This window comes from Vicugna pacos, chromosome 30, assembly GCF_048564905.1.
Source record: "Vicugna pacos chromosome 30, VicPac4, whole genome shotgun sequence".
Taxonomy (NCBI): domain Eukaryota; kingdom Metazoa; phylum Chordata; class Mammalia; order Artiodactyla; family Camelidae; genus Vicugna; species Vicugna pacos.
The window spans coordinates 9,390,299-9,413,715 of NC_133016.1; the positions used below are offsets into that span (position 1 = coordinate 9,390,299).

Here is a 23,417-nt window from a genome sequence, read left to right on the forward strand (position 1 = left end):
TACAGTGGCTAGATGACCAGTTACAGCACAGAGGGCATGCCTGCGGTGGGCGCCCAGGAAAAGCAAAGAGCCTACACTTCAGGGAGGCAGTGGAGAGGGAGTGCAAGACAGAAAGCCAGAGATGTGGAGGAGACTTGAAGATAGCACCCAAGGAAGAAGAGTCAACAAGTGACAAATAATTCAAAAATTCACTGTAAAGGGGGACTCTCGGGGGCTAATAAGGAGTCACTGCTTGACTTCAGCAGGAAAGACTGAGAGGTGTAATGGGGTGAGGCCACAGTGGATGCAGAAAAAGATGGGGAATCTGCACGCGTTGTGTAAACCTCAGCCCGAAAGGACAAACCACAGATGTTGTCAGTGTTTCTTCAGACATATCAGATGGAAAGCAGATGGCTCTCAGTGCTGACCTGTCACAAATGGGTGTCGTGTGACTCCCAGTGAGCAAGCCCCCTCCTGCCCCAGAATTTCAGTTTAGGGGCCACCCTCCCCAATTTCCCCACCCACAAAGCAAGAAAGATAGTCATGTATCTGTTTTCAATGTGCATTTTTCTCCACTGAGCATTATGTTTGAATCATCAATCATGAATATCTGATTCATTTATGTTCAGCACTGTCGGATATACTATTGTGTGAACTCATGGTAATTCATTTTCCTTATTCTTCCACTTTAAATGTCATAATTTCCTCTACTTCTTACCATTGCTGACAGTAGTACCATTAACCCCCAATACACGTCTCCCTGAGCACCACATGTAAGGGTACCCAGGCTCAGGTTTAAATAGAGAATTGCTGAATCTTAACCACATACCACCAAGGGTTACCAAGTTGCTTGTAATAACTAACACTTTCATCACCATTTCACACTGCTTCTCTACTTCTGCAAAACACCAATCCTTAGTTTTTAAGAATTCTCAGCATTCCTGGTGTTAATCTCATGTTTATATTAATTATATTTTCTTTACAGAGAAAGATTAAGCATCTATTACATAAATGTGTATATGTATTTTCGGATTTACTTGAAAGATCCATAAAAGTTGTCCTTCCGATCTCTGTTGGATGACTTTCCCACAGCTTCACAAGAAAGCAGCTGATGCCACGATGATTGTAATCACCATTGTCACTATAGGAGCTGAGCACCACAGCCACAGATGCCCCAACACCTGTCTCCCACCTGCACTTCCTGTCTTCCCTCCATCACTGACCAGTTGATGCTACTACACGCCATACACCTGTACCCCGTTTCCCCTCAGCAGGTGCTTCTCAATAAGTGGGCTACCTGATCCCCAAATTCCATCTGAAGACGTTTTTCCTAAAGCTACTTACTCAGCGTTCTAGTCAAGGGTCAATCAAATGTCATAGTCAAATGGGCAATTAAGGAAGATTAATAAAGGGAGTATAGCAAGTCTGATGAGGACTAAGACAGTAGACGGAGAATAGGTGAAGCATCCCAGGGCTGGCAACAGCAGGGAGACAGTGCCACCCCAGGACCTGGAGGGCAAAGGCAGGGATGGTGACCAAAATCCAGAGGAAGTGGCTGTAGCTGCAGAAAAGGCTGCCCAATAAGACCTGTGGCCTTTGGTAAGGAATGTCAGCCACCGCTTGACAACCCAGCTGACAGGAAGTCGAGTGACCAAGCTCCCTACCTCACCCAGCTGGGAGTCTTCCCTTGCTGCCTCCCACTGACCAAATGCAATATCCCCAGAGGACAAGGACTCTGACTATGTCTCCCTACATCTCTGCCTCCGAGGGTCATTGAAGCTTGAAAGAGTGAAGGGTCAAACTGGAGAAGGAAAATAAAATTCCCAGCTCCATCCTGTGGAATTGAATCTCTTTATATTTCTAGAACTTTCCATCTCCATTAATACTGCAGAGACCAGCATCAACAATAATTAATATTGCTTTATATTAATATTGCTTTATACAAATAATATATTCAAACAGATAAGAAACATCAAAGATCCAATTAACACAGAAACAAAAGATTAGACTAGATTTTCACAAATGAAGAGATTCAACTACAACAGCGATGTAAAATAAAATGAGCATGGATTCCATCTGTTGCCTCTAAAATAAACTTTTGAAGTCGCAAAGAAAACTAGAAGCCATTGGGATGAAGGGCACCACGTAAATGACGGGGAGGCAACCGATTATGAGTGAATATTGAGGAGTAACTTACAAGATGGTAGGTGGGCACCTGGTAAATTACCAGCATGGCCAGAAACTGTAAAAGGGACACTGGGACATTGGCTAGAAAAGGCAGTGGGAACAATATTTTGTGTTTTCACAGTATGAAATACAGGAATGAGAGGCTACCGCTGAGAAAATATCAAGAGACATACAGTCATAGGAAAATATATTTCAGACAAACAAGGAGGGAGAGGGACAGTCCTAGGAAAAGGAGGAAGCTGCAGTAGGTTCCTTGGCAGCAGACAGGAAGTCCAAGGTGAAACAAAGAAGAGGGAGTTGCCCCCTAGGAGGAGCAACTTAACAGCGCTGACCATCTTCCCGCCCTTCACAAGGAACGAAGGTTTAGGAAGACAGGACATATTTCTTCACCAACCTGTAAAGGTATAAAAACAGCAGGGTGGTTCCTGAAAGGGTAAATTCCCATTTGGTTTTATTGGGTTCCTGGATTTTTGGAGCCAATGATGTCAGTCTATATGCAGAAAATACAAAAGGCTTAGGTCGGCAAGTACCGCCTTAGAAACCATTGTGACAATTGATGAGTCTTCTGTGACGCTGTATGACATTAGCGTGTCGTAACTTGTCTATTACCTGCCAGGAGCACTTTTCAAAACCAAGGGGGAAATATATGACATGACTTCTTATTTAACCAAAATTCCTCTAAATCTAAGTAATTCCTGGTCCTTATCAATCAATGCCTTTCCTCAAAGCCAAACCGCACGACAAACCTGCGTGATGCAGCCACAGGCGAATCAGCCTCAGCCGGGAGCTCCCGTCAGTCCGTCTGGGCTGCTCTGTGCCCCGACGTTTCCCTCATGCTCCAGGCTGAGCTTCTTGCTTCTGCTTCACTAGGGTCAGGCCTCTTTACCTTTGAGCCCAAAGAAACCCACCCCACTCCCACTCCCAGCCTCCGTTTGCTCTGTGACGGTGACGTGCGGCCCAGCCCTGAACAGAAGCTCCTGGTCCTTGTGTTTGTACTTTCCCATCCTAGGACTTGTCTCCGGCCACTGCCTTCTGGTTTGGACCTCTTCATCAAGATCAGTACTCCACCCCCTCCCTCAGCCTTACCTAATCACAGCTCAGGGGTCCTTTTCCTTCAGCCCCGTTCAGGTGTTCTACACACAGACAGAGGAGACCTAAGAAGAGCGGAGCCTGGGGGCAGGGGGATCAGGCAGAAATGGCTTTCAGTTGTACAACAGGGATCCCTTCTCCCTTCACAGCCTGTCTCCATCCCCTGTGCTTCTGGGACCTCACTGTAGGTGGCACTTCCTGTGAATGCGTGACGTGCAGAGACAGAGACTCAGCGACAGGACCGTCCACAGCCACAGGGGCTGGTGCAGAGAATCAGAACTCACACCTCCGGACGCTCATCGCGTTCTGCTGGGAATGTGAAGTGGGGCAGCGGCTGTGGACGGCAGTCGGGCAGTTCTAAATCAAACGTAGACTTGCCAGAAGACCCAGAGATTTCACTCTTAAGGATATGCCTACGGTGTGAAAACGCAGGTCGACACTGAAATGTCTACATGAGAGTTTATGTCAGCCTTACTCACAAGGCTTCACAAGACCCAAAGTAATGCACACATGAACGGATTTTTTTTAGTATATCATACAAAGGAACACTATTTAGTCCTCTAAAGCAAAGAAGCACCAATTTATACTCCAAGATGAATGAACCTTGAGGATATTATGCTTAGTGAAAGGAGTCTGATACAGAAGGGTGCATACTCTGATTCCAGTTACAGTAAATATCCAGATTAAATAAACCCACAGAGACAGGAAGCTGATTAGTGGTTTCCAGAGACTGGGGGAGAAAGGAGAAGTATGGAAGGATTTTCTTTCAGGAGTGATAAAATGGCTCTGGAATCAGATCATGCTAGTGATTGCACAGCCCTACCAGTATACAAAACACCAGTGACTTGCACATTTTTAAGTGGTGAACCTTACAGTACAGAAGTCCCTGGGGACCTATGGGGGACTGGATCAAGGACACCCCAGGATTCCCAAGTCCATGAGTGCTCAAGGGCCTTGTATAAAATGCCCTAAGGCCTATGTACATTCTCCTTTATGCTTTAAATCATCCTTCAATTTCTGTAATACCTCAGACAAGGTAAAGGTTACATCAATAATTATGAATACAATGCAAAATACTGGCTGAAGTGGGGCAAACTCAAGTTTTGCTCTTTGGAAGTTTCTGGAATTTTCTTAATATACATTTTCCATCTGATTGATTGAATCTGTGGATGCAGGAACAGTGGATATAGAGAGCTAACTGTGCATGATATCCCACGTAGAAAGTCAGTCTGCAGTACAAGCATCCCATATCTGGTGATAGGGGAGATCCTGGGCCAGACGCCTTGGATATACAGGCTGTCCCTTGCCACCGCTGTGTCGCAGGGTACAGTCTACTCTGGCGAAAAAACGAACTTACTTTGTCCACCTCTAGTCCCTCTCAAAATTATTCATTTCTTCCAAATCCCGGCTGGACGGAGCCATGTGGGGGAATGGGGGGGGGGGAAGGATTTGGTCCTCTCTCTAAGTCACACACACATAGATACATCCCAACTCCATCCCCCACTCCCTGCTCCTGGTTGTCTCTGATTGGAGCCCTAGAGGAGTATCTAAGCCCCAGTCTCCCCTCCTAGCGACTCTGGGGCCCACAGAGGAGGGTTCTGGGACTTTCCTGTTTGACCCAGTCCCGCCCCATCACATGTTGTGGGAGGACATTATCTCTCTGGAGAGTGCAGAAGAGACAGGGGGTTTCCATTTAAACAGGAGGAGAAATGGCATTTGAAGCCCACAGTGTGTCTAACGTAGTGTGGGGGCTGGGTACACATGCAGCTTGTGAGCCAGCTACCTGCCTGGACAGCTCGCCTGTGTAATTCACGGCCAGGAGAAACCTGGGCTTTGGTTCAGCCACTTTGTGTTTCATTTCTGTCAACTGTGAAATGGGGAAAATGAAGGGACCAGCCTCAATAAGGTGTTGAAAAGGGAAAGGGGTGAAGATAACCCCACGCAGTAAAAGTCAACAGTTAATAATATGATTCCTCCACCCAAATGCCAGACACAGAAGACGCCAAGGCTTTAGTGACAAGAGACGTAACCATGGCATTGAAGGAACACTTATTCCTCTTTATCTCTCAGGCATTAGACTCTGTTGTCCAGACCAAGAATCTGAAGCCGGTGTGCTCAGGGGCAGACTGACAAAGACATGTCGTGGCTCTGCAGCTCAAACAATTTATTTTCTGTTACACCTTTGTGTAAAAATGAGAATACTGCCACCAAATTGGCTCCTGATGGCATCCATGGTTCTTCCCACTGAGAACATGTTAACACTGTGGGGGAAATGAACCTCCCTCTGACCTCAGAAATCAGGCCACACTGGGCTTGGCTGCAAGAGGCACGACAGGGAGGACCACTGCCAAGGTCCAGCCTCTAAGGGAAGACAGATGATGCTGCTTCTCCATCTATGGCTGAGAAACCTCGTCCATATCTCTTACGATGAGAATTCAAGCTAGTTTCCTGTTATAAAGAATAATTGCAAGGAAGTTGATCTGTGAAAAGCCCTCAGAGCATAAAATACAAAATATAAGCTTTTTAATTGTTTGCATTTGAAGTGACCTTAAAGACATTCAATGTGTAAGAGAAGTAAGAATTTTAAGAGTTCTTTCTGGTTGTGGGTAGTGGCTCGGATCACTGGAAAGAGTTGGAATTAACTATATTCTCATTGGTAATAGAAAGGCAGCTACATATATTTCTTATAAGCAAAGGATTGCAGGACCCAATTTCTGCTGCTGAAAAGGAAATACAGGAAAAGAATAATACTCTTGTCTTTACTCATGGAGATTTCACCTCAGGAAGGTGACGGTCACTCAGGAAGCTGGTGGTTAGCCTGGTGAAGAAACCAAAGGTTGATTTACTTGAAATTGCAGCTGCTCTGGGCAGTGGGAGGTGCAAGAGGGAGCTATATATTCCCATCTCAGCGCTCACTGCGCAGACCCTGACAGGCTCCCCGCCCACCTCTGCCTCCTCCAGGATCACAGGTAAGGGCTGCCAGCAGCGCTGCTTCACTGCACGGAGCTCTTCTGAAAGTGATAGCAATGATGTGCATCGTCTCATTGGTCTGCTTCATTATGTCTGATTGTACTTTACTTACTCTGCCAGGACAATAGGAAAATGCCTTTTTCATCTGATTTACACTTTCGGAAACTTCTTTATTTCCAAAAAAAATTCAAATACTCCGTTAGGAGCATATGGGATGGGGGTTATGATGTCTGGCCCCTATAGATCCTTGAAAAAAGTCAGGTAAGTGCCTCGTTAGACATGGATGCATGTCACCACATCAATCTTTGTCTCGGTATCTGTTACAATGCATTTTCTACCCAATCTTAGGACAGTCAGCAAGGATGGAAAGATAAAGATTCTACTGGTTTCATAAAAGTTGTCTTTAAATATTAATTTCGATACTCCTCTAATGATGAAATGTATACAAGTACACTTTAAAAGTCTTGAAAAGTAAAAAGAGGACAAACATTAGTTACCAGAATCCCACAACCCATATATAAGGCATGATGTCTTTTAAAAAAATTGTATTACAGGCCAACCTTCCCTTCAGTAAACTCATTATAAAATGACAGATTCTGTTCCAGGAGCTCTATACAGCACCAATACACCATGGATTCACTCAGTGGACCAATCAGCCACTTCGCAGTCGATCTGTACCAACAGATCAGACAGAGATCAAGAGGGGATAATATCTTCTACTCCCCCCTCAGCATCATGTCAGCCTTGGGCATGCTTTACTTGGGGTCCCGAGGAAACACTGCTGCACAACTTCAGAAGGTAGGTGGCAGCTTCCTTTACCTGGAACAGTTGGCACTGGTCCCTCTGTTGTCTTGTGTTCAGATGGTCACTGATCTGGCTGTCCCCAGGGCTCGCACAGAGAGCGGCAAGCAGCCGCGTGAGTGGGTGGGTCCAAAGTGGTGGGGGACACACGTCTTCCCCAGTGCCCGGCTCCCTCTGCTTCCCTGAGCCCAGACCTCCTCTGGGACCCGCATGAACCCCTACAACTGCCCCCAACCCGAGGGGAAGAGCTCAGGTAGAAGTGACACATTGACTACACTCCATGGGAGACAGCTTGGCGTGCTCCCTCTGCAGTGAGTGAAGATGAATCAGGAGTCTTTGAAGCGGCTGGTGATCAGCCCGCTTTGCTGTGTCGTCAAGGAGCAAAATGCTTACACTTTGCTTTGCGTTCTTCTTGAGTCTTTGTTTCTTTATTGATTTTTACTTTAGTTTGCTTTGGGCTTCTCTTTTGTTTGTTTTCTTCGGTTCTTGCTTCCTCTGTCTCTCTTTGATGAAGGCAGGTCTTTAGAGTAAAGTTCCCTCGTCCCACTTCCTGTCTCCCGCAGGCCCTTCACTTTAAGGAAGTCGCAGAGAACCCAACAGCAGGAGCCACAGCGGATCCCGTGAGTCCCGGGGCACGTGGGCCTGGAAGGAGATCACACAGCCAAGACGGTCACAGGATACACTGGGAATTACAGATAAACGGAGAAAAGTGTACTTTCAGGGGAATCTTAAGCCAAGTAGATGGGACAGATTGTTTCTCATTTCATATTACACACTTATTTAATTCATCTATTTTCCTGAGAGGAGATTAGCTTCTGCTTAACAGCATGTGCTCTGGAGCCCAAAGGTAGCTTCGAATTCCTGCTCTGCTCTTCACAAATGGGGAACGTGGCAAAATACAACTACTCTGGGCCTCAGAGACCTCATCCCGATGAAAGATTTCTGCTGTACATGCAAACACATGCAAAACATGACAGCAGTGCCTGGACAACAAAAAGCCTGCTAGGTGATACATACTGTTATTATAATAACCATAATGATGGTAATCACAATACGTTACTAAAATTACATAATTTTACTTAGCTCATAAGTAAAATTAAGAGCAACCATACGTTCAGCTATACTTTGGAAAATGATTGAATGAGAGTTCTGGTATGCAGTCCAAATGCCCCATAACTTTTAGAGCAAGTAGAAGGTTCTGGATTCAGACAGGCCTGAGTTGAAAACATGGCTCTGCTACATTGTTTCTCCAGAGAAATTTTTTTAATTATAAATTAAATTATAAATTAATTATAAATTAAATTATAATTAACGAGGCACTTCCCTGACTTTTTTCAAGGATCTATAGGGGCCAGACATCATAAGCCCCCATCCCATGAGCTTTCCTGATTTCATCTCAGTTGGACTAAATAAAGAGATGTTGATGCAAAGCTGTTAGCAGTGTAACTGCCACACATGGCTCCTAAGCCAGAGTGTGGTGGTCGTGAGTGAACAGCCATTGAGTACATTCTGTAGGTCTTGGAAGGTAATCGCACCAAGAAGTACAAGGGGGCTTCGAGTCACAACATAGGAAATGACACAAAATAGACACCCTGTACCACTGGTGACTATTAAGGATGCAGTCTCGTTCTAGCCCTTAGGGTTACCTGGGAAGCCAGATCTGACTGAGAGACAATGAAGGCACAGCCAGCAGTGCAATGGTGCTGCATCTCTGGTTCAAAGGAGAAACGTTTGGAGTATGTTAGAGCAGCAGGAATTTCCGAGAAGGTTGAATGTAAGGATTTGGAAGGATATTTGAGGTAAAATACACCAAAATTGAAGAATAACAACAAACATCACTGAGGGGATGCCAAAATATAGGCACAGATCTGACAAACGTAGGTGGGTTTAGTATTTCCATCAAGAGAAACTGATGAGCTCTCGTTTTGATGTTTGAAGGCTGAAAATCCAGAAAATCATCACTTTCAAAAGCTTCTGACTGAATTAAACAAACCCACCGACGCCTATGAGCTGAGCGTCGCCAACAGGCTCTATGGCAGAAAGGAGTTTCCCTTCCTTCAGGTGAGTTTCCCTGGCCTGCCCACACCTTTCATCCGCATCCTGGTCCTCGGCCCCCCGGTCTCCAAATGGGGGAGGAGAGGCAGGGGAGCCTGGCTGACCCCCACGGAGAGCATTTACCCCGGAGACATTGGGCTCCCGCACCACAACCCACCCTCGGGTTGTCCCAGAGCCTGACCACCCACCAGTGAAGTGGCGTTGGGATGGTCCCACGTCCTCTCTCTGGTCATGACTGAGCATAATTTAATTTGGGGATGCTTACGAAGTTACTCACCAATTACTCTTAATTCCTCCTTTCTTCCTTCCCATGTCAAAGGAATACATGGATAATGTGAAGAAGTTGTACCTAGCCAGTGTGGAATCTGCTGATTTTGCGAATGCTCCAGAAGAAAGTCGACAGATGATTAATTCCTGGGTGGAAAAACAAACTAATGGTACGTTATGAGAGGTTCACTCACTAAGAAACACTTTTGAGTCCCCAGGGTGTGTGATCTGCCCCCCACACTGGACACTGCATGGGGTGCCAGGAGAGGGGTGAGATGAGACTGCAGAGGATGGGGGAGGATGTGCAGATGGTGGGATGGTCCCAGTAAATGTGGAGAGAAACAAGGGGACCCAGGAGGGATCCCAGCACCAGCTCCTAGAAACACAGCTGGAGTCTCGGGTGAAGTGCCTTTGTGGATGCCAAGTCTCGGCTCAAGCCTCACTTGATTTCACACTTTTTTCTTTCTGTTAGAGACAATATTAAAAGGATTCCCTTATACTTTGTTACTTGGGAAACAAGCAGCTCTCCTCTGAACCATCCTTCTTGTCACCTGGCGCAGAGCTGCATGGCACGCTGTCCATGCCCACATCCTGCAGGGATGGTCACAGCCATCCCAACCACAGCAGTTGGCTGGACAAAGTATCCATCCTCTGAACCACGTCCTACCTCCATCCCAATTATAGGTCAAACCTACAGCAATTCAAAGTGGAGAATGAAGAGGAGGACACCCCGGGGAATGGAGTTATGGTCCGTGTCATTCATCCTAAAGAGCATTCAGGCCTATTTCCTCTGAGTCAAATGTGGGGGATAAAAAGGGCATAAAGAAAAAGAGAGAGAGAGGAAGGAAGGAAGGAAGAAAAAGAAAGAGAGGAAAGAAAGGAAGGAAAGGAAGAGAGGAACAAAGAAAGGAAGAGAGAAGTTAAGAAAGGAAGAATAGAACAAAGTCGGATGAAACAAGAGAGGAAAGCAGGTGTTGAGGGCACCGGGAGGGAAGGATACAGCGAGAGAGGGAGGAAGTTGACTCCTGGAAAGATCAGCTGAAATCACTCCATCCGTATTCAGTGTGAGATGACGGATGTCTCCACAGACAGAGACTGAACACCTTCCCTGTCACAAGAAGGGGTCTCCGTGAGGGTACCTCCATCAGGCTGGTGACTCGGGGAAATGGCACCTTATGAACTTCTGGGCATGGTGTCCCTAATTTGGTGACTTGTGTGAATGTTTAATGATTAGTTGTAACTTTCAAAGCATCTTCGAGAAAAACCTCGTGTGCCTTCAGGAAGACCTTCCATTTTCTTTCTTTGCAGGAAAAATCAAGGATCTATTTCCCAACGATTCTATTGACAACACAGCCGTTCTGGTGCTGGTGAACGCCATCTATTTCAAAGGGCAGTGGCACCAGAAATTTAAGGAAGAAAACACGGTGGAGGAAAAATTTTGGCTGAGCAAGGTTATTTATTTTATGTTTTTTAATTTTTTTTGTTTTGGTGAGGGGATGTAATTAGATGTAATTATTCATTCTTGGAGGAGGTACTGAGGATTGAATCCAGAACCTCATGCATGCTAAGTGTGGGCTCTACCACTTGAGCTATACCCTCCCCTTATAATTTATTTTCATAATGTAATACAGCTCTACATGAAATGTGAAATTTGCATACATAATGATTAATGTACAACTGCAGGTAGAAAATCAAATTTGTCAAGGCTCTCTTTCCTTATGTAATTTTTTTTCTTTAATTACTTGGGGATCCTTATAGAAGTTCTTGTCTCTAACTCACAGATTTCCCAGATCATCCCTTAGAAGGATGGGTTTGGTATCTCAATGATATTATCCCTTTTTCTGACTTGTGGTCACTTGGCATTTGTTTCCACATTAATTTCTTGCAGGATAGAAGCAAATCTGTGCAGATGATGAAAGAAACCAAAGACTTCAATTTCACCTCCCTGGAGGACATGCAAGTCAAAATCCTGGAGATACCGTACAAAGGCGAGGAGCTAAGCATGATGCTGCTGCTGCCCAATGAAGTAGATGGACTGCAGAAGGTAAAACCGTGTACCTCCAAGTCTTCCTACTGTTGCTTCGATTCCTAGCAATACAAACAAAATAGGCTGTCCATACATTGGTGGTGCTGGCTGGCAGAGATCCAGCACAGAACAAACAAAATAAATACCTTACGGATCACAGTATGATAGGAAGAATATATAGAAATTCTGTCCATCACAGGTCACATTAATATTCTGATGAAACTATGGAATGTCAGTTCACAAAGCTCCACGCACTAATATTTTGCACCCATAACAACCTGCAGTATAATCCAGTTCACCCATTTAAACAGGAAAATGACACTCACATGTAGGTGACAGATTGAAATATTTGCAAGTTCATTCAGAAACAAGACAGATAAATGGAAATAACACAGGTAACATATTGCATACTAAATCACAATGGTTTTGTAAACTGTGGGCAAAAAGATTTATTTTGATCCCCACTTTTCAATGTTGAATTACTCTGAGGAGCCCAAAAGTCATTCAGAGCCTCATTGCTTGGAGTAAAAACAAAGAGGAATTAGAGAATTGTACTCCTCTCATGTTACAATAAAGTTAATATGTAAAAATGGCAATATATAATGCCAATATCTTACATATAAAGGACATTCTGTTAAGGGTCGTCTGCAGTTACTGGAGTAGCTGCTGCTGACGCTGACGTGGCAGTGAACTTCCCGCACTCAAAATGTATATGGAGTGACACTGGCAACTGGAAATCCTCGGGGAAAGTCCTGTGACAATAAATGGGAACAAACATCAGAGTATTCTTGCTCCAGCTCTGCAGTCCCTTTTATGATGGACGCTGGGAACCCCAGTTCTGGTATTTTAGCCTATGGTAACAAGTCTAAATGAGGCAAACGCTTTTGGACAGAAGTGGCTCAAAATAATGAAAAATTTTAACCAAGGAACAATGGTACATGTTTGTGTTACCAGTAGTTTAGCTTAGGGATTGACATGCAGTGAAGATATATTCAGTCAGATGTTCATTAAATAAAGATAGATATACTGAGAATCAATTTAATGACATATCATGTAAGAATTTAAACTTGATTAGAGAAATATGTATCTCTATGGGAAAGTTTACAAATACGTCAAGCAAGAGAAAAGAATGAAAGTAGGATGTATGCTATGAATGCACAACGTAAAACTTTATGAAGGAAAGGAAATTAAGAAGAGAAGACTGAAAATGAGGCGTGCACACATACGGAGCATGAGAATTGAACAGTTCATTTTTTACAAAGTAATTTTATTTAATGATTCTGTTGCTGCATATACGTATATATTTATACATTTATAGTTGTATACCTTTGTATAGATATTTATACATATGCATCTAATTATGTGTACATATATTAATAAAAATGGCAAATTCATGAACATATAAGATCTTGTATTTGATTATATAATATATATTCAGGTCTCTGTTACTTTTTGCCTCCTCGGATTAAATCTAATCACTTCAATCTCCTGTACTTCCACTTACTGTTAAGATAAAGGTTCCCCACATGTTTCAATCCAGTGTTAAGCTGGGCTCCATGTTCTTGTTTTCCATCATTACAGCTGGAAGATAAACTCACTGCTGAGAAATTATTAGAGTGGACGAGCTCACAGAATATGTGGAAGCGTCATGTGGATTTACACTTACCTCGGTTCAAAGTGGAAGAGAGCTATGACCTCAAGGGCATGCTGGTAGCCCTGGGGGTGGTGGACGCCTTCAATTGTCGGAAGGCCGACTTCTCAGGCATGACTAGGAGAAACAACCTGGTGGTGTCTAAAGCCTTTCACAAGTCCTTTGTGGAGGTGAATGAGGAGGGCACAGAGGCTGCAGCGGCCACAGGCATCATTGTGATTAGAAAATCATTATCAGTACCACATTATGAATATTTCCATTGTGATCACCCTTTCCTGTTCTTCATCAGACACAACAAGACCAACAGCATCCTCTTCTTGGGCAGAGTCTCTTCCCCTTAGATGTGGTTACCCTTGCACGGCCCTAGGGGCACATGCACAGAGTCCTTCTGATACACTCATTGCTGGAAGCAACGGGTTCTCCTTGATGTGTTCCCCTTTCCAACTTCATGGTCATCACTAAGAATCTAACCATTGAAATAGCATGTCTGTCTGTCTCTCTCTTTCTACAATCACATGTTGGCCTGCTTTATTTCCCCATGATAGTTTTGCTTAAGACAAAATCTCCAAAATGTGATACAAGTATATTTCAATACTTTATCTTCATCTAAGCTTGAAATATCATATCTGCTATTTCAGAAAATTATAGCTACTATTCAAACCTATTGACCTAGACACGCACATGTATTTGAATTTTGGTGGTATGTGGGACACTTACCTGTCCTCATCTCTTGGTTTTATGAAATACATTATCAATAAAACAATGATTTATTCATATCATTTGTTGCTTTTCCTCTTTTTTCCTTTCAACAAAGTGCAAGTGCCCACCACACATAGAAAAGATAATTTAGAAATATATGGTTGCATTTTTAAAAATACAAAGGTAGTAGAGCATGATGACACAGAAGAGGGAAGCTAGTACCAGAACATGAATGGCTCTGTAACCCATGTCCAGGAGTTAAACATGAGTCTAGAACTCAGAGACTGGATATAAACTGAACCTCTAAAGATGTGAGGCTGATGATATGATTCGAATTACTGAGAGAAACATGGCCATGGTAGCTAAAGGCAAGGATGGCATCACATAGGAAGAGAAGAAATTGTGAAGAAAGGAGGATGAAGTTAGGACCCTGAAGTACATCAAGATATAAACGTCAAGTATTGCCACTTTTTATTTTCTGTGACATAGCTTTTTTTAAACTTTTTTTATTGATTTATAATCATTTTACAATTTTGCATCAAATTCCAGTGTAGAGCACGTCTTTTCAGTTATACATGAACATATATATATTCATTGTCACATTTCTTTCTCTGTGAGCTACCATAAGATCTTGTGTATATTTCCCTGTGCTATACAGTATAATCTTGTTTATCTGTTCTACAATTTTGAAATCCCGTATATCCCTTCCCACCCTCCCCCACCTGGAAAACACAAGTTTGTATTCTATGTCTATGAGTCTGTTCCTATTTTGTATTTATGCTTTGTTTGTTTGTTTTTCTTTTTCTTTTTCTTTTTGTTTTAGATTCCACATATGAGTGATCTCATATGGTATTTTTCTTTCTCTTTCTGGCTTACTTCTCTTAGAATGACATTCTCCAGGAGCATCCATGTTGCTGCAAATGGCGTTATGTTGTCAGTTTTTATGGCTGCGTAGTATTCCATTGTATAAATATACCACTTCTTTATCCAGTCATCTGTTGATGGATATTTAGTCTTTTTCCATGTCTTGGCTATTGTAAATAGTGCTGCTATGAACATTGGGGTGCAGGTGTCATCCTGAAGTAGGGTTCCTTCTGGATATATGTCCAGGACCGGGATTCCTGGGTCATTTGGTAAGTCTATTCCTAGTCTTTTGAGGAATGTCCATACTGTTTTCCACAGTGGCTGCACCAAACTGCATTCCCACCAGCAGTGTAAGAGGGGTCCCCTTTCCCCACAGCCTCTCCAGCATTTGTCATTTGTGGATTTTTGAGTGATGGCCATTCTGATTGGTGTGAGGTGATACCTCATTGTAGTTTTGATTTGCATTTCTCTGATAATTAGTGATATTGAGTATTTTTTCGTGTGCCTATTGATCATTTGTATGTCTTCCTTGGAGAATTGTTTGTTTAGGTCTTTTGCCCATTTTTGGCTTGGTCTGTTTGTTTGTTTCTTATTACGTCATATGAGCCTTTGTTGGATTCATCAGCAAAATTTTCTCCCATTCTGTGGGTTGACTTTTTGTTTTATTTATGATTTCCTTTGCTCTGCAGAAGCTTGTAAGTTTCATTAGGTCCCATTTGTTTATTCTTGCTTTTATGTCTATTGTTTAGTAGATTGTTCTAGGAGATCATTTTTGGGATGTATGTCAGATTATGTTTTGCCTATATTTCTTCTAGGAGGTTTATTGTATCTTGTCTTATGTTTAAGACTTTGATCCATTTTGAGTTGATTTTTGTGTGTGGTGTAAGGGTGTGTTCTAGCTTCATTGCTTTACATGCTGCTGTCCAGTTTTCACAACACCATTTGCTGAAGAGACTGTCTTTATTCCATTGTATATTCTTGCCTCTTTTTTCAAAGATTAGTTGGCCAAAATTTTGTGGGTTCATTTCTGGGCTCTCTATTCTGTTCCATTGGTCTATATGTCTGTTTTTGTACCAATACCATGCTGTCTTGATGACTGTAGCTTCATAGTATTGTCTGAAGTCTGGGAGAGTCATTCCTCCAGCCTCCTTCTTTCTCTTCAGTAATGTTTTGGCAATTCTATGTCTTTGATGGTTCCATATAAATTTTATTATGATTTGTTCTAGTTCTGTGAAATATGTCCTGGGTAATTGATAGGGATTACATTAAATCTGTAGATTGCCTTGGGCAGTGTGACCATTTTAACAATATTGATTCTTCCAATCCAAGAACATGGGATATATTTCCATTTTTTAAAATCTTCTTTAATTTCCTTCATCAATGGTTTATAGTTTTCTGTGTATAATTCTTTCACCTCCTTGGTTAGATTTAGGTATTTTATTACTTTGGGTGCTATTTTAAAGGGCGTTGATTCTTTACTTTCTTTTTCTGTTGATTCATCATTAGTGTAAAGAAATGCAACTGATTTTTGAACATAACTCTTGTAACCTGCTACCTTGCTGAGTTCTTTGATCAGCTCTAGAAGTTTTTGTGTGGACCTTTTAGGGTTTTCTATATATAGTAACATGTCATCAGCATATAGTGCACTTTCACCTCCTCTTTTTCAATTTGGATCCCTTTTATTTCTCTTTCTTGCCTGATTGCTGTGGCTAGGACTTCCAAGACTATGTTGAATAGGAGTGGTGATAGTGGGCATCCTTGTCTTGTCCCAGATTTTAGTGGGAAGCTTTTGAGATTTTCACGGTTGAGTACTATGCTGGCTGTAGGTTTGTCATATATAGCTTTTATGATGTTGAGATATGTTCCCTCTATACCCACTTTGGTGAGAGTTTTTATCATAAATGGCTGTTGAATTTTATAAAATGATTTTTTCTACATCTATTGAGATGATCATGTGGTTTTTGTTCTTTCTCTTTTTGATGTGATGTATTACATTGATTGACTTGCATATGTTGAACCACCCTTGTGTCCCTGGGATGAACCTCACTTGGTCATGATGTATAATCTTTTTTATGTGTTGTTGGATTCTATTTGCTAATTTTTTGGTGAGGATTTTGGCATCTATGTTCATCAGTGATATTGGCCTATAATTCTTTTTTTTGGTAGCATCTTTGCCTGGTTTTGGTATCAGGGTGATGGTGGCTTCATAGAATGAGTTTGGGAGTATTCCCTCCTTTCCAATCGTCTGGAAGAGTTTGAGAAGGACTGGTATGAGTTCTTCTTTGTATGTTTGGTAGAATTCCCCGGTGAAGCCGTCTGGTCCTGGACTTTTATTTGTAGGGAGGTTTTTAATTGCTGTTTCTATTTCCTTTCTAGTGATCGGATTGTTCAAGTGGTCAGTTTCTTATTAATTCAGTCTGGTGGACAGTATGTTTCCAGAAACTTGTCCATCTCCTCTAGGTTATCCAGTTTGGTTCCATATACTTTTTCATAATATTCTCATATGATATTCTGTATTTCTATTTTATTTGTAGTAATTTCTCCATTTTCCTTTCTTATTTTGCTGATTTGTGCTCTCTCTTTTTTCTTCTTTGTGAGTTTGGCCAGAGGTTTGTCGATTTTATTTACTTTTTCAAAAACCAGCTTTTGGTTTTATTGATTTTTCCTATGGTTTTTAAATCTCTATTTTATTTATTTCCTCCCTGATCTTTATAATTTCCCTCCTTCTGCTGCCTTTTGGGGTTTTTTGTTCTTCTTTTTCTAGTTCTTTTAGTTGGTGGGTTAAATTGTTTATTTGAGATTGTTCTTCTTTTTTGAGGAAGGCCTGTATCACTATAAACTTCCTCCTTAGCACTGCCTTTGCTGTGTCCCATAAGTTTTGTGTGGTTGTGCTTTCATTTTCATTTGTCTCAAGGTATTGTTTAATTTCAGCTTTGATTTCCTCATTGACCCATTGGTTTTTTAATAGCATATTGTTTAATCTCCATGCTTTCCTTTATTTCTCCTTTGTTTCTCTGTTGTTGATTTCTAGTTTCATGGCATTGTGGTCAGTAAAGATGCTTGAGATAATTTCTATCTTCTTAACATTGTTGAGGTTTCTTTTGTGTGAAGGTACATGATCAGTCCTGGAAATTGTTCCATGTGCACTTGAAAAGAACATATATCCTATTGGGGGGGGGGGTGATGCTCTGAAAATATCCACCAAATCTAACTTTTCTATTGTATTATTTAGTTTCTCTGTTGCCTTATTTACTTTCTGTCTGGAAGATCTGTCTAGTGATGTTAATGTGGTGTTTAAATCTCCAACTATGATTGTATTCCCATCAATATCCCCCTTTATCTCTGTTAGTAATTGTTTTATGTAGTTAGGTGCTCCTATATTGGGTGCATATATTATTAACGAGTGTAATATCCTTACTTGTATCACTCCTTTAATCATTGTGAAGTGTCCTTCTTTATCTTTCTTTATGGGCTTTGTTTAAAGTCTATTTTGTCTGAAATCAATACTGCAACACCTGCTTTTTTGGCTTTTCCATTTGCATGGTATATCCTTTTCCATCCTTTCACTCTCAATCTATATGTGTCCTTCTCCCTAAAGTGGGTCTCTTGTATGCAGCATATTGAAGGTTCTTGCTTTATTATACAGTCTGCCACTCTTTGTCTTTTAACTGGAGCATTTAGTCCATTAACATTTACAGTAATTAATGATAGATGTGTGTTTATTGCCATTTTGAACTTATACTTGCAGTTGATTTGGTTTTTCCTCTTTATTCCTTTCTTCTTCCTTTTGTGGTTTGATAATCTTCCTTTGTATTATCATGGATTTTATTTAGTTTTTGTGACTCCCTTGTAAGTTTTTGGCTTGTGGTTACCCTTTTCTGTAAGTCTATTAGCCCATTACTATATCTCAAACCCATCCTACCGAAAAAAAAAAAAATCTTTTTTAAAAAAAAGAAAAAAAATACTCTATATTTCCTAGCTTCCCTCCCCCACTCTTAATGATTTTGATTTCTTTTACAATTTCCTGTTTATTTTATTTGTAATTTATGAGTTATCACCTTTCCAGTTTTGAGTCTCTCATTTCTGTAGCATCCTGCTGCCTTTCTATTTAGAGTAGACCTTTCAATATTTCTTTTAGCATGGGTTTAGTGTTGCTAAACTCTTGTAGATTTTTCTTGTCTGTGTAATTTTTTATCTCTCCTTCTATCCTAAAGGATAGCCTTGCTGGACAAAGTATCCTAGGCTGCATCTTTTTGTCATTCAGGAATTTGAATATGTCTTGCCATTCCCTTGTGGCCTGTAGTGTTTGTGCAGAGAAATCAGCTGAGAGACTTATGGGGGTTTCCTTGTAACTCACTCTTTGCTTTTCTCTTGCTGCCTTTAGGATCATTTCTTTATCCTTGACTCTGGCCATCTTGATTATATGTCTTGGTGTGGATCTGTTTGGGTTCTTCCTGTTTGGGACCCTTTGAACTTCCAGCACTTGGAATTCTGATTCCTTCTTTAAGTTTGGGAAGTTTTCAGTCATGATTTCTTCAAAAATCTTTTCAATCCCCTTTGATCTTTCTTCCCCTTCTGGGACCCCTATTATGCGAAGATTTGCATGCTTTATCTTATCCCATAGGTCCCTTATGTTGCTTTCATTTGTTTTTATTTGTTTATCTTGCAGCTGTTCTGATTGGGTGCTTTCTGTTGCCCTGTCTTCTAGGTCACTAATTCGTTCCTCTGCATTATCTAGTCTACTTTGCACAGCCTTTAGATCCGTTCTCATCTCAGCCAATGAGTTTACCAATTGTACTTGGCTCTTCTTTATAGCTTTGATTTTTTTTAACATTTTTTATTGATTTATAATCATTTTACAATGTTGTATCAAATTCCAGTGTTCAGCACAATTTTTCAGTCATACATGGATATATACACTCATTGTCACATTTTTTCCTCTGTGAGCTATATAGCTTTGATTTCATTTTTGACATATTTTATATCTCTAGACACTATTTCTTTTAGTTCCTTCAATACTTTGATGACTCCTTTTTTGAAATCTTGATCTAGTAGGCTACCAATATCTATTTTATTGATCATTCTTTCAGGGGATTTCTCTTGTTCTTTTAATTGGGAATTGTTTCTCTGCTTGTTCATCTTGCTCATTTCTCTCTGGCACTGTGGCTTATGGAGTATCAGTTATCTATTGTGGTCCTTAAAGGAGTTTATTTATTTATCTATCTAATGCCTATGTAGGAATAAAACTTAAAAAATAAAAAAAGGAGAGAGAGAGAAAGAGAATTTTTAAAGAAGGGAGAAAAAAAGGTTTGAAAACAGTGTATAATCAATTATAGAAGTGCAATTTAAATCAGACTAGTATTCGAGTTGAGAGGACTTTTTAAAAAAAACTTTAAAAAAAGGGGAAAAGATCAAAAAACGATATTTGAATCCTATTTATAATCAATAACAGGAGATCAAACCCAAAAGAAATGAAAATGAAATCAGATGGGTTTTTTAAAAAATAATAATAATATAACTACTTTAAAAGAAAAATTTAAAAAGGAATTAAAACTAGAAGCATATACAATTGTTTAGAAAGTAGAAATTATAAAGGTAATAGAAAATAGAACAGATTTAAAAAAAGATAAAATAGAGAATTTTAAGAGAAGGGAGAAAAAAGGTTTGAAAATAGTGTATAATCAATTATAGAAGAGCACTTTGAATCAAACTAGCATTCGTGTTGAGACAACTTTTTAAAAAAACTCTTAAAAAAAGAAGGAAAAACGATTAAAAAATGATATTTGAAACCTATTTATAATCAATAACAGGAGATCATACTGAAAATAAATGAAAATGAAATCAGGTAGATTTTTAAAAAATAATAATATATCTACTTTAAAAGAAAAATTTAAAAGGAATTAAAACTAGAAGCATATACAATTGTTTAGAAAGAAAGACTTTAAAAGGAAATAAAAGTAGAAGCATATACAATTGTTTACAAAGTAGAAATTAAAAAGGTAATAAAAATAGAATAGATAAATAAAGATATGATAGAGAATTTTGAAAAAGGGGAGGAGAAAAAGGTTTGAAAACAGTGTATAATGAATAATTGAAGATCAAGTTGAAGCAGAATAGCTATCAGGTTGAGATATCGCCTAAAAACCTTTAAAAAACGAGAAAAGAGGAAAGGATATATATTTGAAACCGATGTATAATCAATAACATCAAAACCAAGAGAGAGAAAAATGACATGATGTGGATTTTTTAAAATAATATTTTAAAAGAAAAATTTTAAAGGAATTAAAACTGGGGGGATATATAATTGTTTAAAAATTAAAAAAGAAAAATGGTAATAGAAAATACAACAGGTAAAAACAGATTAAAAAAAGGTGGGGGAGGGATTGTTCTCCTGGAGACTGTGTGCTCTTAATGATAAGTCTTTCTGTCTTCGCCCTGTTTTGCAAACTCAGCTTGCTGTTTCCAGAGGCCCTCCGTTGGCGTCTTCCTCTGTGCTGCTCCCAGTGCCTGTGGGCAAGCAGATCGCGCCCCCTCCCAGCACAGCGTTCCTGCCGGAAAGGCGGGGGGCCACCCGCTGTCTCCCGGCGCAGGTGGCTCCGCGGCTCCAAGCCGTCGCGCTCTCACCCCGGGTCGGCGCTCCACAGGCGGCCCCGGGAAGAGCGCAGAACAGCCCCGCCCCTGCTCCGGGTCCAAACTCAGCTCCTCGTTTGTCCCGGCGGCGCGAACTTTGCTAGGCCCCGGGGCGGAAGGACCCTATCTGCCTCGGGCTGCCTCCGAGGCTGCCGGGCCCCCGGGCGCGGTCTCATCTTTCTCCCCGACCCGCCTGGGCGCCAAGCGCCGGAGGATACGGCAGCCGCGCCTGAGCCCCGCCTCTCCTCACCCAAAACCTTCCGTGGGTATGCAGAGCTGGGGGGTGTGCACGCTTCCCCCCAGGGCACATCAGCCCTGCTGTTTCATGAAGGGCCCGGGTGGTTCTGCCCTGTGCCCCCGCTCACCCACGTTGCGCAGTCCCCTGCAGCCCCCCCCCCCAGGGCTGCCTCAGCGCAGCCGCCCCCGACCCCGCCCGGCTCGGGCGGCCTGTCCCTGCCCCTGGCTCCCGGCTTGGGTCTCGGGCTGGGTGTCGCAGGGACCCTCTGTGCCCAGCTAACTTAGTTCTGTTGGTCAAGGGCTGCCCCTACAGCTCAGAGCCTCGGAGGCTGCCCCTCCGTCCCGCAGGCCCCTCTGTTGGAGAGGGGAGACCCAGCGAGCGCGTGCCAGTCCTCTGCCGCTCCCTCCCCGCAGGACCCGTCCTGCTCTGCTTTGCCTTTTCATCTTCCTTTTCTTCCTTTCTCCTACCAGACTTTTGGCATCTTTGTCTTTTGAAGAGGGCAATGTTCTGTCGGAGTTCTGCAGGTGCTCTGGTTGGCTGAGTGGGTCCGTGGATGTGAGTCTTGGTGTATCTGTGGGAGAGGGTGAGCTACGAGCGTCCTACTACTCCACCATCTTGGCCTCGTCCTTAATCCCGGGACATAGCTTCTTAAGAAAGGGCAGGAGGAATCTTTCGGAGTTACAGATATGTTAATGACATAGATTGGGCTGATGGTTTCATAGGTGTATACTCATTTCAAAACTCATTAAGTTGTACGCATTAAATAGGTAGAACAATTTCTGTATCAATCATACATCAATAAAGCTATGTGTTAATGGAAACTCATAAAAACAAATATATTCTATGTCTAAAAAGTAAAGATAATAGAAGTTTCACAAGGAATACAATGCTTATGTGCATACAAAGTACCACCCCACAAGATAGCACCTCATTCCCATTGGATTGACCAAAGCTGAAATTAAAAGGCGGATCAAACCCTCTGTGGAGAGAATGTGGATCAACCACAATTCTCATGCGATGCCCACGGGATACAAAAGCTGCAACCACTTTGGAAAACATCTTGCAATTTTATTTTTTCCATCATATCTAGATAAAGTTGACCTACAAATCTGAATAAATTTAAAGTGTACAACGTGTTGATTTGATACACTTGGTTACTGCAAAATGATCCCGCCATAGCTGTAGCTAAGGCCTCAATTACATCACAACGTTACCATCTCCTTTTTGTGAGCTGTTTTTGATCAAGGACGGCTGTCTAATTGTTGATCTCTGAGGGGGAATGGAGGCTGGGGTCTCCTACATGGCAATTTCAGTGATGTCACTCCAGAAATCTTTAAATCTCTATGGCTGAGCAACGCACTTGTAGACAAAGTGTTCCTCAACTGTACACAGAGACATGCGTCGGTACTTTCTTATAAAATTAAAGGTACACTTACCAATGGATCCAGTAATTTCACGCCTTGATTTTACACTAGAGCTCTGAATACACATGTCGCAAAATGACTGTATGAAAATGTTCATTGATGCCTTATCTGTAACTGTCGAAAGCTGGGAAAAACTCAAGTTTGTGTCAGCAGGTGAGCTGTAATGCAAACAAAAGGGGAGCACTTGGTGGTAAAAAGAAGAAACTACTGATCCTGCAGAAACATGGATAAAAGCCCAGCACTGTGCTGTGCGAAACAGGACCTGGACAGAGAGAGCACATGTCCTGTGATTCCACCTATACGGTGCCCTGAACAAGCAAAACGAACGTGTGGTGACAGAAAGCTGCTTGGCGGTTCCCGAGGCTGGACTTGGGGAAGAAACTGATTGTTCAAAACTTCAAGGAAAATGTCTGAGTGAGACGAATGCTCTACAGCTTGATTGGATGATGGTCACAGTGGTTTGCATTTGTCCACAGTCATCACACTGCACTCTTATAACGTGTGGATTTTATTTTATGTAAATTGTACCTCAATAAA

General features: G+C 41.7%; 1 protein-coding gene across 1 annotated transcript; it reads left to right on the top strand.

The window, feature by feature from the left end:
* Positions 1-6,833: 6,833 nt before the first annotated feature.
* LOC140685465 (serpin B4-like) lies at positions 6,834-13,378 on the top strand. Its single transcript, XM_072952143.1, has 7 exons — positions 6,834-7,023; positions 7,590-7,646; positions 8,965-9,087; positions 9,401-9,518; positions 10,657-10,799; positions 11,237-11,392; positions 12,956-13,378. Exons 1-7 carry the CDS (start codon positions 6,856-6,858, stop codon positions 13,364-13,366), a joined length of 1,176 nt encoding a protein of 391 aa, XP_072808244.1. The 5' UTR covers positions 6,834-6,855; the 3' UTR covers positions 13,367-13,378.
* Positions 13,379-23,417: the final 10,039 nt, after the last annotated feature.

Coding starts and splice junctions, on each gene's coding strand:
- LOC140685465 (XM_072952143.1), top strand. CDS start 6,856: ATGGATTCACTCAGTGGACCAATCAGCCACTTCGCAGTCGATCTGTAC. Junction 9,088..9,400: donor AGGAGTTTCCCTTCCTTCAG/GTGAGTTTCCCT, acceptor CCCATGTCAAAG/GAATACATGGATAATGTGAA. Junction 11,393..12,955: donor AAGTAGATGGACTGCAGAAG/GTAAAACCGTGT, acceptor CCATCATTACAG/CTGGAAGATAAACTCACTGC.